The sequence below is a fragment of the Hippopotamus amphibius genome, chromosome 2 (genome assembly GCF_030028045.1).
Source record: "Hippopotamus amphibius kiboko isolate mHipAmp2 chromosome 2, mHipAmp2.hap2, whole genome shotgun sequence".
NCBI lineage: Eukaryota > Metazoa > Chordata > Mammalia > Artiodactyla > Hippopotamidae > Hippopotamus > Hippopotamus amphibius.
The window spans coordinates 227,661,251-227,677,024 of NC_080187.1; the positions used below are offsets into that span (position 1 = coordinate 227,661,251).

Consider the following 15,774-nt stretch of genomic DNA (forward strand, 5'->3'; position numbering starts at 1 on the left):
GGTGGCACAGTGGTTGAGAATTCGCCTGCCAATGCAGGGGACATGGGTTCGATCCCTGCTCCAGGAAGATCCCACATGCCACAGAGCAACTAAGCCTGTGAGCCACAACTACTGAGCCTGTGCTCTAGAGCCCGTGAGCCACAATTGTTGAGCCCATGTGCTGCAACTACTGAAGCCCACGTGCCTAGAGCTGGTGCTCCACAACAAGAGAAGCCACAACAATGAGGAGCCTGCGCACCACAACGAAGAGTAGCCCCCACTCACCGCAACTAAAAAGAAAGCCCGTGCACAGCAAAAAAGACCCAACACAGCCAATAAAATAAATAAATAAATAAATTTATTTAAAAAAATAATAATAATTACAAATGACCAGTGTGTGCTAGGTTGTGACAACACAATTAGTGGAATTTTAAATTGGTATAATTTTCTGGAAGGTAGTCTGGCAGTATGTTAAAAATATAAAATGGAATTTCTACTTTGATCCAGAAGTCCTCCTGAGACAAAAATTGGACAAGTATTTATATGTGTGTGCATATATCGTTGTATGTGTGCATTCACAGCGAAGATGGTAATTGCAACATTATTTATAAATGCAGAAACATGATATCAACCTCAGATCCATAAGTGCGGGTGTTTAAATCATGGTGTGTTTGCCCAATGAGCTGCCATTCTTCTATTACCAAGGGAAACTGCCTCCATGGAAATATTCTGCAACATAAGAGTTGAATGAAGAAAATCTACAGAACAGAGTATATGATCCTATTTGTATATTTTTTAATAAATATGCTTATATGTATATTAAAGTTAAGAAAGATATATACCAAATTATTGGGTTGGTCAAAAAGTTCATTTGGGTTTTTCCATAATCGCTTACCAAAGACCCAAATGAACTTTTTGGCCAACCCACTATCATTTCTTATTGCTGGAGGACAGGATTATAGAACCGCTCTCCTTTTTAAAAAATATTTTTGTGGTCGTTGAATGTTTTGTAACCCAAATGTTTTTTTACACTTAATAAAAACAGTAAAAGTATTTCCATTTTGGAAAAAATAAATTACGTCTTCTACCAGGGCCCAGGTTATTCTGGAGCTTTCTGGCATGTTGGCAAATGGTGTCATCTCACCTCCTAAATCAATTAAACTTTTGTGCTTATGGTTTTTGGGGTTTTTGTTTTTTGAGGTTTTTTTGTTTTGGCTGCACTGCTTGACATGTGGGATCTCAGTTCCCTGACAAGGGATTAAACCGGTGCCCACGCAGTGGAAGCTCAGAGTCTTAACCACTAGACCTCCAGGGAAGTCCCTGTGCTTATGTTTTTATTTCTGTTTTTATTTTAAGAATATGACAGTATTTGTTTGAAATCTGTAGAGGTTTATCCTGCATCTGGAATAGCTTGCATAATTTTATTTTGAAGTTAGAGTGGCTAGCATTTTCAGGAAATTCTACAATAAATAGACCAAAGTAAGCAACAACAACAACAAAATCCCATAACATCCTTAAGGAAGTCAGCTGAAAATACAAAATTCAGTGTGAAATGACAGTAAAAAATGATAGACATGAAAACAATTATGTTGAAAACCTGAGGAAGTTTTACTGATTAACCAGCAGCGAAGCTGAATCCAGCCTCTGGACACGGACACTGAATTAAATCTCGGAGACAGAGTTTTGAGTGAAGTAAAAAAGAATAGCTTTATTGCTTTGACAAGCAAAGGGGGCCACAGCAGGCTAATGCCCTCGAAACTGCGTGTCCAAACCCGGGCCGCCTGTGAGGAGTCTTATAGTTCAGGGGCGGGGTTGCTGATAAGGATCAGGGTGTGTGCAGGGACCACATTCCTTCTGTCCAGAGGTCATCTGGCATCAGGTGGTGATGGGCACACTGTGACCTTCTCTGGAACGAAGAGTGTTTCATCAAGTAGTTAACATCTTCCATTTGCTGGGGGTTTCAGTTCAGCAGAAGTGCTCAAAGATATTATGTATATCCCTTGAGATGGAACCAGGACCTTTTCCCAAGGCTGCACTATTGTTTCTTGACTGTTCCTCCCTTGTCTCTGCATCCTCTCCCTTCCCTGATTAGCACCTGTCTGAACCTACCTTTGGAACTCAGGGAAGGGGACACAGAAAGGCTTTTGTGCCCAGGAGCCCCACAGGGTCCGGCTCGGTTTCAGTAGGAGTGGTGTGCCGTGTGCATTGTGAATAACTGGGAACTGACTTTTTAATTTTCAGTCTGTGTTCTGGCCAAGTGGAATAGACATTAAATGGAAGGAAATTTTGTAAATTTGTCTAAGAATTTAAGAATGTTTAAAAAAAATTCTTATAGGTGGGGTTAGTAGAATCAAAATGTTTTCAACTAGGAAGGGCAGGTTTTTCTTTTGAGATCTAAGATGATCAAAAACCTTTTATTTTGACTAACACCGTACCTAGGTTTTTCTATTTTTTCCCTCATCACAGAATTCCTATTAATGGAGAAAACCCCAAACATCGGTCATGGCATACTTTAACACCAATAGCTGATGATACGCTTTTCCTATTTGGTGGATTAAGTGCCGACAATACTCCATTAAGTGAGTTGATTAAAGCATCGCCTACAATTAATATCTTATGCTTTTGGCTTGACTGTATTTGATACTTAAGTTATCTTTCTTTTTCTGATCTTCTGGTTTACCTTTTTCCCCAACTATGTGATTATATCAAGAATTAGAAGTAGAAGGCCCCTTTCCTTTTGTACCCTTGCCTCTCTAAGTTCTCCTCTTTCCTAGGTGTAGGGAAAGGAAGAGTGTTGAACCTAGAGGAATTGAAGCCCCTTTCAACTATCGTATTCTGTGGTTTTGTGTCTCCCAAATTTTTGATCCAGATGGTTATACTATAGGCTAGAATGGGGATTCGAAGAGGAGCCTTTCCCAGAAGGCTCTGGAAGTACCAGGTGGGAAGGCCAGTTGCCTCTCTTTTTATTCCAGAACTATAAAGGAAAGTGCTTAGCTAGAGTTTTTTAATTCTTGTTACTGCTGATCCCAATGACTGTGAGTTTTGTAATGCAGTTTTTCTTTCAGCAGTATAATTGTGGCATCAAGATAGACAAATGACCAACAATATCCACTTAGTTTGATACGTTAAGTGTCTTGTAATTTAACACAGAAGTTTTCCATGGCTAGAGACATTTTTCTTAAGAAACTTTATATACCATTAAAACCATTATATAATTTTATGTAGGATATAAAAACAAGTATTTGTTTTTCAACAAAAATTTCTTGTGCATCAATTGTGCATCTGGCAGTCTGCTGGCCAAGAAGCACCAGAAGGTGGCTGGAGGAACAGCAGTTCCTCATAGGGGCTGTTAGTTCCTGTAGATTATTATACTTCTCTAATTTGTGGGGTTTTAATTAAAAGAGATTTGGAATCTAATTTAAAAACTAACATCTATACATCTTAAATATATACAGTATTGTGTGTCAATTATAGCTCAATAAAACTGGAAGGAAAAAAAAACCGTAAAATCTGCCCATTTCTCTAGGGGTTGTTTAATGTCATACCTCCATGAGCTCTATTGTTTCAAATTCCTATTTGCTGGTTTTTGTCACTGAACTACGGAGAATTAAATGTCCTAACTCCTAGTCCAGTCAGTTTCCTACCTCAGAGATTCAGCTTAAGATAGCTGAGATTCAGATGATCCCAAGAAATTACTTTTAGTTTTGTTGATTGTGACAGTGGCATTGTGGTTAAGTGATAATAGCATTGTGGCCGTGTAAAAAAAGTCCAGTGTTTTTTAGCGATGCTCACTGAAATATGTCTTGGGAAAATGTTAAGAGCTCGGATTTGCTTTAGGAGAATTCAGCAACAAGAATAACCAAAAGAGATGACTGGAGCCCATATGGTAAAATCCTAATAGTTGTTGAATCTGGGTTATGTGAAGTTTCTTTGGCATGTTCACTTGACTTTTGTCCATGTCTGAGAATTTTTATGATAAAATATGTACACACACAAAAGATAGTCATATAAATGTAGCATGATAAATATGGGGAAAAAATTAAAATTTATCCCAAAGACCGAATCTTAATTTCTGAACTGTCATAACATTGCAGGTGATGGTTGGATTCATAATGTCTTAACAAATTGCTGGAAACAGCTTACACATTTACCTAAAACAAAACCCAGGTAAGTCTGGAAGTTGACAAATAGTGAAATAGTTAAGAATTTTAAAGTATTAAGATATAGCACTGAATTTATAGTGTTTGCCATTAAAACTAGAAACCATCAGGAAGGATGTGTTTCAGATAAGCTTGATATTACCCAAATAATTTAATTATAATTTTAATTATATCTAATTGTAGAAAGGATCTATTCAGTTTCTATCCATATTTGTATATTTGAAAATATTATTCTTTTAGGTAAATTCATAATCTTGTCTGATAAATATGAGAAGGCTAAGAAATTGAAAGTATCATATAATGTTAATATTTTTAATAAGTAGACAAGAATGGGGTTGGCTTTAGCAGTAGTTATTTGGGTTTAGAAGAGGTTTAGAGCAATTTAATGAGGAAATTGCTTTCATGTTGATCAAGTAGATGACATTATTTTTCTTTATTAACTGTATGATGTATTCATTAATGTAAATTTGTTAAAAAAGAAAACATGTTAGTTATTTGTGGTATGTTATAGGGTAAAAATCTGTAGAAAAATATACTATTATTAGACTGCAAAGAAAATCACATTCATTCTATCATATTTTTTTAATTTGATTGAATAGTATAATAAAGATATATTCATGGGAGATTCAAATTCAGTACCTTATAATCATCATACTTAGTTATTTTACTCTTTTTCATGCCATGTATTTCAGAATTTTTTATTATAGATTATATTAATGTAAAGTCAATTAATGATAAATTAATGCATAACTTAATGATATGCATTTCAGAAATTTAATAAATAACAAGTAACTTACTTGAGAAAAAGCCCTGTAAATATTTATATATATATATCATTGTGTATATATGTATTAATATGCACAATACATTTAGAGTTTATCATAACTACATGTGTGATTCTTATATTTTCATGTATAAAAATTCAGTGGAATGTATTATTTTAGCAATTCTGGATCTTTTGAAATATATTGTTTAACTTAAAGAGTTTTACATTAAAATTCAGGAGCCTGGTGTTCTAGTCCTTGCTCAGCTACCACTTAGCTTTTTGGCTTTGGGAAAGTCACTTAAAGAAACTGAGCATCAATTTCTTCATCTGTGGAATGAGGGAGTTGGACTAGATGAGCTCTTAGTTCTCTTCCAGTTGTTTGATTGTGTGAATGAATTAATTATAGACCAAAGTGGTAGTAAGAATATGTTTAATTTTCATTTGCTCCTATTTTATATTTTAATCCTTAATGAGTAATTAGAGCCATACAACTGTTATCAATAATATGCTAGTTAGAACTGAGCTATGTAAAGAGATTTCTTTGAATTCAGCTGATGTGTCATGTAAATCATATGCTTTATTAGAATGTTTAGGTGATAAGTGTAGAGCAGCTGTGAGAGGACATAAACTGTCAGTCTGTAGAAAAAACATCAGGTTGCAAGCTAGATGTCACCAAAATCAAGGCAGGAAAGGCTTTCCAGTGTTCTTCGATGATGAAGTCCAGGCCAGAGTTCCCCTAAGGCAGATAAGACAAAGGCAGATCTATCTCCAGGTATGAGGTGAGGAGGAGAACAGGTGGGATACAGTTTAGTGTAAGGAGAAAATATATATGTGTAGATATACTAATTTTTTATGAAAGTAAGAATTTACTTAACATCTAAATATATACTGTGCAAACTTTTCCAAGTTATACTTTGAAATGTAAGCTGCCCAATTCTCCTCTTGTGATCCTACGGAAAGATTTCTCAACTTTGGTACTATTGACATTTTGGACCAAATTATTCTTTGTTGTTAGGGATGTCCTGTGCATTTTAGGATGTTTAGAAGCATCTCTGGCCTTTACCCAATACATGCCCACTCCCCCACCCCACCCCCACCACACACACCTGGAATTGTGACAATCAAAAATATCTCCAGATAGTGTCACATGTCCCCTTGGGGGCAAAAATCGTCTCTGGTTGAGAACCGCTGTCCTACAGTGTAGCACCCTCTTCTCCAGGTCTCACCTTAGATAAAACTATGGTTGAGCGAATAGCCATCTATAGAGCCATATCTGATCGCCTGTATAGGTGGTATCAACAGGGTCCCTTTTTTGTGTGTCTGCAAGGATGTGCAGTAAGGTGTTGATGTATAGCGCCTTAGGCACTGTTGGATCCCATGAGTATTTCCAAAGTTACACATAGCTTTCTCTCCTGGAAATGAAGCTATTCCATCCTATGAGGGCATTTGTTATACTTTATCTCCTTTTCTCAGTCCTTCCTCCAATCCCCATCCCCAATCCCACAACATAATCTGGATATTGCTGGAGATCTGTATCAAGTTATGTTCTAACATACAAGTTGGAGAATTGGGCAGAGTATTTCCCAAACAAAATTTCTAATGACTCACTTCTACTCTGGGTCCCAAGTGCATTTGTCCTCGAATGTGTCGTGATTGTTTGAGGAAACTATTTTAACATATGTGCATAACCCCACTGTCTGCACTTGTGGAAATTAAGTTAAAAGCATTAACGTACTAAAAATAAGTTATGTGGTAATAAAAGACGTGATACTGTGTAATTATTTGGGGTATCTGATGCTTCACCAATTTGATCTATTAAGAAAAGTGGGACTTCCCTGGCTGTCCAGTGGTTAAGACTCTGCACTCCCAGTGCAGGGGGCATGGGTTTGGGGAACTAAGATCCCACAGTCTGCATGGTGTGACGAAAAAAAAAAGTAATCAAGTACTCTCAGAATCAAAGCAATGACTGTGTAAAACTTTTATTTTTCTAAAATTGAGAAATTTATGTGTACTTTTTTTCTGAGAGTTAGATCCCCAGAAACATTGAACTTTATAAAACTATAACATTATTTTTGGTAAATAATGTGAAATTGGAGATGGATATGAGCTATCAGAGCATTTCCAAAATAACATTAGATGCTCTACTTCTTTATGAAATAATTTGTTTATTTAATCACTGAGTAAATTATGCTAGTATTTTGTGTTTGCTCTTGTTAATCAGAAGTTTATGAGCACCTACTGGATGCAGAACACCATATTAAGCATTTTTAAGGAGAACATAAAATTAGATTACCCAAAAAAAAAAAATTAGATTACCCAAATTCCAGTGGTGTGCTGGTAAACAGTTAACAACCACTCTCCAGGAAAAACAAAACCAAACAAAAGCCCTAATTTGTAGCATTTGCTGATTTCCATCATGGCCAATGTGATGTCATTGAACATAGAGCTGACAGGCACGGTTGGCTTTACCCAGCTGCAGGCCCAGTTCCAGCACACCACTGGGGCCATTTTTGACCTTACGGAGCTTATAGTCTTTGTAGGGAGTTAGGAGACAAATTACATCAAACAATTAAAGTAGTATATAGAGCAGTTTGTCTTCAAATGTCAATTAGGAGATTATAAAATAAGCACATAAATGTTGAAAGGTGCTTAACAGAGAGGGTAACAGAGCCGACTTGGGTGATATTTGGAACACTTCCGGGGGATTTTGAGCCTGTTTTTAAGGCTCTGAGAGAATTTTTTGGAATTTTAAGCCCAAGAAACAGGGTGAACAAAAGCCTAAAAAGAGATATAGCTTTTCTCTTAGGGAATAAATGGACTTGGCTGAAATAGAGGCTCATTTGGGGAAAGGCAAGAATTAAAATTTATGGGAAAAAGAAATAGCTATTGATCATAAATTTTAGGCTGAGAAAAGTGGCACAGATGCTTCCGGATGAGGAAATGTCCATGGTTAAAATCAATAAATATTTGAAAAATATTATTTATCCGCTATAAGTAGCTAGAAGAGATTAGAGACAGGAAAATGAAGAATGTGTACCCAGGGTGATGAGTAGTGTGACCATATACATGGAAAGAGAATGACCAATTGGATTTGCCCGGTGGTGGGGACCAGAGAACAGGGAAGGAGGTCAAAATGATAACAGCACCATGGCGGGTAGCAATGACACAACTGTTTCTGCGATAGGCGGACCAGTTCTTTTTAAAATTGTTTTATTTCATGATAGTATCTATGAGATAAAGAGGTCAGAAAAAGGTTGGAGGATATAATAAGAAAGTTATTGGGAGGCATCTCTTTCATTGAAACAATGTGATTTAATGAACCCTAGAATCTAATTCTCTAATAATTCTAGAGAAATCTTTAAAATCTAACCCCTTTGAGGATATGACAAAGGCTCAAGTTCAATCACGCCCCTTTTGAAATAGATTAAATTTTAGAGTGTGCAATTTAAAATTGGTTTCTATGTTATGTACAGTGTCTTCCTTGATAGTATTTCACTGTTTATAATTTTCAATCATAGGTTATGGCACACAGCCTGTTTGGGAAAAGAAAATGAAATAATGGTATTTGGTGGGAGCAAAGATGATTTACTTTCCTTGGATACAGTAAGAAAATTTCATATCTAAACATTTCCTCTGAGTAATTGTGTCATTCAGACTAAATGGCTGGTCAGAAAGATTGCTGAGATTCTCACACTGAAAACCATGGAAGGGCACGAAGTGTTACACTGTTGTATGTATGATTAGTCTTCAGAATGAGTGGCTTTTGTGAAGCATTTCAGGATATTTGGGGTTTACACATCAAAATGGGTCTATTAACTTCATTAGTCAAATTATTAAGAAGAGCCTTTAAAGGATGATTCTTCCTTTTCTCTTTGACCCTCCCTGTAGTCCTGAGTGTTGATAATTTTATTGAATCAAAATATTTGTACACAGTATTGGGTACATAGAATGTATATGTAACTACTAAGTATGATAATAAGTACTTGCGAAATTTGCTACCTAACCTGATAACTAGCACATTATCAACGCTAGCTTCTCCCCTCAAGAGGAAACTGCTTTGGAATGTTTAAAGTGTATTTTCTTTTTATTTTATGTGCCTGTTGCTATTGCTTCACCCCTGTTTTATATTTGAGTTTAAAGCATTCTGATTTTAAAATTTGATAAAACTAAAGTCAAAGGAATAAATGAGTAGCATTTGGAAAGTACTGTTCTTTCACTCCTTACACCTTGGGAATTCAGAGAGACAGCTACACTCAAATTCTGTATGTGTTGGGCCCGGGGCTCAGGACTGCTTGCTCTGGTTTGCACGGGACCCTTGGGAATGGCTGCAAGGAGACAGAGCCCACCCGGGGCCCCAGCACCCTCTCACCTCTTCAGGCGTAGATATCTCCAGAGTTGTTCCTACGGGAGTGGTGAACCCTGAAATAAGGTGGCTTTTCTCTAGGGAACTTGGTTTATTTTAAGTTTCTGAGGCCTCCAACTTAAATGTTATGTGTAGTGAAAGTTTTAGAACTTTCTTTGGCTGAGAATTCAGTGCTTCACTAAAAGATTAAAACCACAACATTACCTTTAATTAAAAAGCAAATTTTGTGGTCTGTTTTCTTTTTCTTGGCACTGGAAATCTTTATTTAGGATGCAAAGTTCATCATTAAAATATGAGCTCTGGTTGAAGTCATGGTCATCAATCATGAAGTCCCAAAGACCTATTTGAAAGGATTAGAAAAAATTTCTGCCGACTCCTCCACCTTCATTTTTAGATGAGAGAGTCATTCTTCAAAAAATCTTCTGGATCTGTGATTTTCAAATTAGGAATTATCAGGGAATCAATCTCTCACCTGGAAAAGGGAGGCAGAATAAAGAGGAGATTTTTAAATGAGTCATTTGGAAGAAAAAAGTTCTGCTTAAAAAAACAAGAAACTTGAAAAACACTACTATTCTCATTTTGAAACCACTGTTCTAAAAGAAAAACATGTTTCTGATTTTAAAATTTGCAGTTATATAGGTCGTAGTTAGGTAAAAGTTTGGTCACTGAAAAAATGGTACCACATACCCAATGTTTGTAGTAGCTAGCGGCTATGTGCATATTTGTGTGTGTGTGTGTGTGAATAGTTAGAGATTTATTTGCTGCTTTACATAATTTCTTCTGCATTTATAAAATAAAAATATTCTGTTATTAATGTATTGTTATTTTTAATCAAAAGTCTTGATAACTCCCTTTTTATGTTGATTAGGGTCATTGTAATGATTTATTGATCTTTCAAACACAGCCTTATTCGCTACTCAGGTAAGAAAATTCATTACATTAAAATATATATGTTATTAATGTATGATAATTTCTTTCTTCTTCCTTTTTGGGAAATGTTATAATATTTTTCAGGTATTTTATTACTTGAATTTGAGTTTACATCTTCCTAAGAGTATAATAAAATGTGTAGTGATGAGCCATATACCATGTGATTTTTAAAAATTAAACAGTACAGTCACATTTTTGCTTTGTAAAACTGAATTTAGTTCACGTAGGAATGTTAAACATACTGCATTTCCTTGATTCTAGGCCTGACTTTTTTCATATTTTAACTTTTCTGAAATCAGAGTGTGTCTAATAATAGACACACATATGTATTTGTTTAGTTGAGTAGAATTTCTTTTTTTAACCCCAAAGTTGTTATTAAATTGGTGACTTGTATTAGCTGATATGCTTTTACTTTAAAAGGTATATATACAAAGTTTAGTGGGTAGATTTCTGCCTGGGAGAGTCAGGAAGAAGGATTTAAGTGAAGAGGAAGTTGCCTAGTATACAAGTGTGTGGGGATTTTATGCAGCAGGGATAACGGGTGGGGGATGGGATGGAGGGAGGGGAAGAGAGAGAGAGGAGTTTACATGCTCTGTGTCAAGGAGTGTACTATAACTTCTAGACATTCCACAGCGTAAACCACTTGAAGACCATTGTACTAGCTCAAACTGGATGTTCCTTAAGTCTTTCTTAGCCGCTTCTCTGTTGGTGCTGTGGTTCCCAAATTTGCCTGGACATCAGAATCTCATGGGGAACTTCAAAAAATATTGATGCCTGTGTTCCACCCCCACAGATTGTGATTTAATTGGTCTGGGTTATGGTCTGGACTTTGGACTTTTTGAAAATACTAGAGGTAATTTCACTGTGCAAAGTTTGGAAATAACTGGTGGAATGACTTATCCTGCCTTGTATTGTTACTTAACTTTTGTTGTGAACGTAACCACTTTCTTTAAGTAGATTATATACAGGGATCAAGAAATATAATATTTGAGTGCCTACTGTGGGAAGGCACTGTGCTATGAAATGAAAAGCCATGACCTTTCCCTTACATTGCTAATGATATAGAAGGCAGGCTTTCAAACAACTATGATAGAAAAATAAAATTGCTTTAAGAGGAACAGATACAAAGTTCACGAGGATACTGGAGAAGAAGGCCCTTGGTTAAGATAGCAAAGGTTAGGGAAGTCTGCAGAGGAAGAAAAGTTTGAGACAAGAATTTGCTATGAAGAAGCAGTGCAAAGGTGTTAGTGCAAGAAATATATTTGAGCATGATATGTTCTGGAAACTGAATTCTTGAGTATTCCTGGGACATAAGAGGTTAGGAATTGTAAGAAATGAGGTTGGATAAGAAATCAGAAACTGTCATCTAGCACCTGTGTCTCTCATGCACAAGAGTTTACATTATCTTGTGGGAGGTCAGGAAGCATTGAAAAATAAGAATAAGATGATTATATTACAAGTTATAAAATTTCTTTGGCAACAGTGTAGATGAGAAATTGGAGGGATAAGTGACTGGGTTAGAAAAGTTGGTAGAGACTGTTACATTGATTAGGAACAAAGTGAGGGTCTGATTTAGAAAGTGGCAGTAGAGCTGGAGAAGGGAGGAAGGTAGAGATATTTAGGAGGTTGAATGGACTTGGTAGTTGGATGGATGCTAAGGGGAATAAGAAGGAAGAATTAGTGATAGAATATGGAAAAGGCCTTGGATTTGCAGGTGGGATGGGATAGAAATGATGAACTTGGTTTGGGGCATATTGAGCTTGACTTCTGGCGGAGCTCTCCATGAAATAGTCACATACATGGGGGAAGGTCCAGGCTAGACATAAAGATGTAAGAATCACTGGAGTATGAATGTGTGTGGGTTAGCTCTGCCCAGGAAGAGTTTTGAGAGTAAGGGAGCAGCCAACAACTCATTAAGAACTCATAACATTTGAGGAGTAGGTAGAGGACAAGGAGGCACAAGAGAGTGACCAGAGTTAAAGAAAGGTGAAGCAGGAGATAATGGGAGCACAGAAACTGAGGGAGGAGAGAACTGAAGATAGAGCATCTGCTTACTGTAAGGTCACGGAACACCTGGATTGACACGTGCCGAGGAGTGTGGCAATACTAAGAGGTTGTTGGCAAGGAAAAGGGGGAGCCAGGATGACTTCTGGGGGTGAGCATCACAACCCAGGAAGGAGTGAGCATATGTGTTTCTATGCTCAGGGAAGAAGCCAGTGGGGAGTAAGTTGTTGGAAACACAGTAAATGAAGGGGAAATGAAGGGGGCAGCCTCTTGAGGAGGTCGATTTTAGCAAATAGGTAATAGAATTATCCCTTGACTGGAGGAAGGGATAATAATAATGGGAAAAGAAGGACGTACAGCTATAAAATAGATGAATTTGTTGGTTGGGGGCAGGGCACTGAGAAGGTTTTGGCTGATGGTGAGGTTGTCTGATGAGGAGGAGGAGAGGTGAGAATGTGAACTTAAGAAGGGTGATGAACCAGGGTGGGAAAACAGCCCCACCCATAGGCAGACAAGCAGATTAAAGTGTCACTGAGCTCCACCCACCCAGCCCAACCCACCACCAGTCCCTCCCATCAGGAAGCACCTGGAGCCTCCTAGACAGCTTCCTCCACAAGAGGGGAGACAGCAGAATGAAGCACTATCAGCAGTATTTCATCTTGTGGAACTGAAAATCACAGCCACAGAAAGAGAAAATGAAAAAGCAAAAGACTTTGTACCAGATGAAGGGACAAGATGAAACACCAGAAAGACAACTAAAGGAAGAGGAGATAGGCACTCTTCCGGAAAAAGAATTCAGAATAATGATGGTGAAGATGATCCAGGACTTTGAAAAAAGACTGGATGCAAAGATCGAAAAGTTGCAAAAAAAGGTTACCAAAGACCTAGAAGAATTAAAGAGCAAACAAACAGAGATATGCAACACAATAACTGAAATGAAAAATACACTAGAAAGAACCAATAGCAGATTAACGGAGGCAGAAGGGCGAATAAGTGACCTGGAAGACAGAATGGTGATAATCACGGATGCAGAAAATAAAGAAAAAGGAATGAAAAGAACTGAAGACAGCCTAAGAGACCTCTGAGACAACATTAAATGCGCCAACATTTTCATTATAGGGGTCCCAGAAGGAGAAGAGAGAGAGAAAGGACCCAAGAAAATACTGGAAGTGATTATAGTTGAAAACTTCCCTAACATGGGACAGGAAATAGCTACCCAAGTCCAGGAAGCTCAGAGAGTCCCAGGCAGGATAAACCCAAGGAGAAACATGCCAAGACATATAGTAGTCAAACTGACAAAAATTAAAGACAGAGAAGAGTTATTAAAAGCAACAAGGGAAAAACGACAAATAACATACAAGGGAATTCCCATAAGGTTAACAGCTGATTTCTCAGCACAAACTCCGCAAGCCAGAAGGGAGTGGCACTTTATATTTCAAGTGATGAAAGGGAAGAACCTACAACCAAGAATACTCTACCCAGCAAGAATCGCATTCAGATTCGAGGGAGAAATCAAAAGCTTTACAGACAAGCAACAGCTAAGAGAACTCAGCACCACCAAACCAGCCCTACAACAAATGCTAAAGGAAATTCTTTAAGTGGGAAACATAAGAAAAGGACCTACAAAAACAAAAACAAAACAATTAAGAAAATGGTAATAGGAACATACATATCGATAATTACCTTGAATGTAAATGGACTAAATGCCCCAACCAAAAGACACAGACTGGCTGAATGGATACAAAAACAAGACCCATATATATGCTGTCTGCAAGAGACCCACTTCAGACCTAGGGACACATACAGACTGAAAGTGAGGGGATGGAAAAAGACATTCCATGCAAGTGGAAATCAAAAGAAAGCTGGAGTAGCAATACTCATATCAGATAAAATAGACTTTAAAATAAAAAATGTACAGGAGACAAGAAAGGACACTACATAAAGATCGAGGGATCAATCCAAGAAGAGGAGATAACAATTATAAATATATATGCACCCAATATAGGAGCCCCTCAATACATAAGGCAAATGCCTACAACTATGAAAGAGGAAATCGACAGGAACACAATCATAGTGGGGGACTTTAACACCCCACTTACACCAATGGACAGATCATCCACACAGAAAATTAATAAGGAAACACAAGCTTTAAATGACACAGTAAATCAGCAGGATTTAATAGATATCTATAGGACATTACATCCAAAAACAGAAGATTACACATGCTTCTCAAGTGCACATGGAACATTCTCCAGGATCATATTTTGGGTCATAAATCAAGCCTTGGTAAATTCAAGAAAATTGAATTCGTATCAAGCATCTTTTCTGACCACAACACTATGGGATTAGAAATCAATTACAGGAAAGAAACTAAAAAACACAAACACATGGAAGCTAAACAGTATGCTACTTAATAACCAACAGATCACTGAAGAAATCAAAGAGGAAATCAAAAAATACCTAGAGACAAATGACAATGAAAACACAACGATCCAAAACCTATGGGATGCAGCAAAGGCAGTTCTAAGAGGGAGGTTTATAGCAATACAATCCTACCTCAAGAAACAAGAAAAATCCCAAATAAACAATCTAATCTTACACCTAAAGAAACTAGAGAAAGAAGAGCAAACAAAACCCAAAGTTAGTAGATGGAGAGAAATCATAAAGATCAGAGCAGAAATAAATGAAATAGAAACAAAGAAAACAATAGAAAAAATCAATAAAACTGAAAGCTGGTTCTTTGAGAAGATAAAATCGATAAACCTTTAGCAAGAGTCATCAAGAAAAAGAGGGAGAGGATTCAAATCAATAAGATTAGAAAGGAAGCAGGAGAAGTTACAACTGACACTGCAGAAATAAAAAGCACCAGAAGAGATTACTACAAGCAACTATATGCCAATAAAATGGACAACCTGAATGAAATGGACAGACTCTTAGAAAGGTGTAACCTTCTAAGACTGAATCAGAAAGACATAGAAAATATGAACAGACCAATCACAAGTAACGAAATTGAAACTGTGATTAAAAATCTCCCCAAAAACCAAAGTCCAGGACCAGATGGATTCACAGGTGAATTTTATCAAACGTTTAGAGAAGAGCTAACACTCATCCTTCTCAAACTCTTCCAAAAAATTGCAGGGGAAGGAACACTCCCAAACTCATTTTATGAAGCCACCATCACCCTGATACCAAAACCAGACAAAGATACTACAAAAAAAGAAAATTATAGACCAATATCACTGATGAATTTAGATGCAAAAATCCTCAACAAAATACTAGCCAACAGAATCCAACAACACATTCAAAGGATCATACACCATGATCAAGTGGGGTTTATCCCTGGAATGCAAGGATTCTTCAATATACGCAAATCAATCAATGTGCTACACCATATTAACATTTCTGAAAAAGTTTTTTATTTTTTTATTTTTTACAGTAAACTGCATATATTCAGAGTGTACAATTTGGTATCCCAATCTCCCAATTCATTCCCCCCCATATTAACAAATTGAAGGATAAAAACAACATGATCATCTCAATAGATGCAGAAAAAGCTTTTGACAAAATTCAAC

The 15,774-nt window shown here is 36.9% G+C and overlaps 1 protein-coding gene across 3 annotated transcripts in view; it reads left to right on the forward strand.

Moving 5' to 3' along the window:
* Positions 1–15,774, forward strand: part of KLHDC1 (kelch domain containing 1) — a 49,141-nt gene that overhangs the window by 28,040 nt on the left and 5,327 nt on the right. For all 3 annotated transcript variants that reach the window (XM_057723774.1, XM_057723776.1, XM_057723775.1), the window contains 4 exons: positions 2,446–2,558; positions 4,074–4,146; positions 8,424–8,508; positions 10,137–10,189. In XM_057723774.1, the coding sequence (XP_057579757.1) occupies positions 2,446–2,558; positions 4,074–4,146; positions 8,424–8,508; positions 10,137–10,189 (324 nt within the window). The remainder of the gene's footprint in view (positions 1–2,445; positions 2,559–4,073; positions 4,147–8,423; positions 8,509–10,136; positions 10,190–15,774) is intronic.